General features: G+C 42.4%; 1 protein-coding gene across 1 annotated transcript in view; it reads right to left on the bottom strand.

Moving 5' to 3' along the window:
- Window positions 1–308: 308 nt before the first annotated feature.
- Window positions 309–1,710, bottom strand: part of LOC103156659 (dehydrogenase/reductase SDR family member 13-like) — an 8,475-nt gene continuing 7,073 nt past the window's right edge. Inside the window, exons 4-5 of the mRNA XM_016664508.1 lie at window positions 1,412–1,707; window positions 309–876 (exon numbers count right to left, since the gene is read on the bottom strand). Coding sequence (XP_016519994.1) covers window positions 620–876; window positions 1,412–1,707 — 553 coding nt within the window. The 3' untranslated portion in view covers window positions 309–619. The remainder of the gene's footprint in view (window positions 877–1,411; window positions 1,708–1,710) is intronic.

Below are 1,710 nucleotides of genomic sequence, written 5' to 3'. Positions count from 1 at the left end.
GTCATGTTTTGGGCCGAAATCCAATTTTTGGGAAGAGACCTGGTCGGGCCCTTCAGGGTCCCAGAAGGTGTGAAAATGACCTCAGCAAAGTATATGGACTTTCTAACTGATCACTTTCTTTCATGGTTCAAAAACAAGAGCTGTACCTTCATAAAGATGCATTGCCATTGCCATGCATCTCCATGCTGCAAGGAATACCACTGTGTCATTCCTTGCTGCAAGACACAGGAATGCTGCAAGGAATTCCTGTGTGCCCCTTTTATAGGCATAAAAGCGGAGAAACTCATGCTGTGGTCACCATCCACAGGTTGATTTATAACTTTTATTTTTACTCTTCCAGGATAAGTAACTTTAAGGGACCTGATGAGATTCCTACAAAAGTTGTCTTTACAATCTCTTCATACAATACCCACTTAACAGTGCAAACAGAAGTGCATATAATAAAACCAATGCTGGCTTAACTACTAAATGTAAGGTTTACGTTCATGTCATACTTGTCATTCAAGAGCTCCTCTCTCTAGAGGAAACAAACCACTTGTGGAGAGCTTGGTTTAAAGTCTGCTTGAAATAAATCTCAGCTAAAATTTACAACATTAGTTAAAGAGCAATAAAACGCACTTTAGATGCCACAGAACCTCTCGCTGATCTCCCACAGCTTCTTTGAGACAACATCATCCTTGGCCTTTGCAAAGACACTTCTTACGTCGCAGTTGGAGAAGTAGCACCCACTGTGGCGTTCAATGCCCTCCTGCAGGGCGCAGTGAAGCGTGGTCTGGCTTCCCTGGAGTGGGGTCTTGAAGAAAAATCTTTCAACGATGTTTAGGATGAATTTAACAATTGTGTTCTGGTTCCTGGGCAGTTCAGTCAAGATGCTTCCTGCGAGAACATGAAGTCTTTTTGGTTACCTGGTCTTGCAGTCAAGGAAAACAATCAGCTTAACTTATTTTACCACTTACTTGACAACTGGAAAGTTGTAGGTTCAATTCCATCTCTCCTCTCATATATCAATGTTCCTCTAGGCAATCTACTTGACCCTCAAGTTGCCCACCAGCCTGCATACCAGTGTATAAATGTCTGTACGTTTGTGAGTGAATCTGATTCTAGTGTAAAGTGCTTTGTGTCTTTCTCCTAATCGTACAACTAGATGTTTTTGGGCCTTTCCAGTTTATGTGCAAACAATTTTCTTTAGTTAAAGGACGCAACTGTGCCAATATCCAGTACAGTGGAAGTTTATCAAGTTAGTCAAACTAAAAAAGTCCTCATTGGTTGTGTAAAAGGCTTTTATAGGCCTTGTTATTGTCTAATTTTTGAAGTTGCAAAAAAGTTGCTTTTTAACAAAGTTGCACACGATTTAAAGATTGACTGTTTATGGTAAATTCAGTTGGCTTACCAAGGCTTGATTGGTTCTTACCTGGATGGAGGGAGTAGCAAGTGACCTTGGTTCCCTTCAGTCTCTTGGCGAGCTCGTGAGTGAAGAGAACGTTGCACAGCTTACTGTCGCCATAGATTCCAAGGCTGTCTAACCACGTTGTCCCTACTCTCAGATCTCTGTGCGTGTTCAGACAGTCAAAATCGACTCTTCCCCAGTTGTGCCCCACAGACGACACATTCACCACCCTGCTTGGTCCGCACTCCTTTAGCCGCTCCAGTAACAAGTTGGTTAATAGGAAGTGACCGAGATGGTTGACGCCAAATATCAAACCAAATCCG

The sequence above is a fragment of the Poecilia formosa genome, unplaced genomic scaffold, assembly GCF_000485575.1.
Source record: "Poecilia formosa unplaced genomic scaffold, Poecilia_formosa-5.1.2 Scaffold491, whole genome shotgun sequence".
Taxonomy (NCBI): domain Eukaryota; kingdom Metazoa; phylum Chordata; class Actinopteri; order Cyprinodontiformes; family Poeciliidae; genus Poecilia; species Poecilia formosa.
The sequence above is the reverse complement of the archived record's forward strand: the minus strand, read 5'-3'. Positions and strand labels throughout refer to the sequence as shown.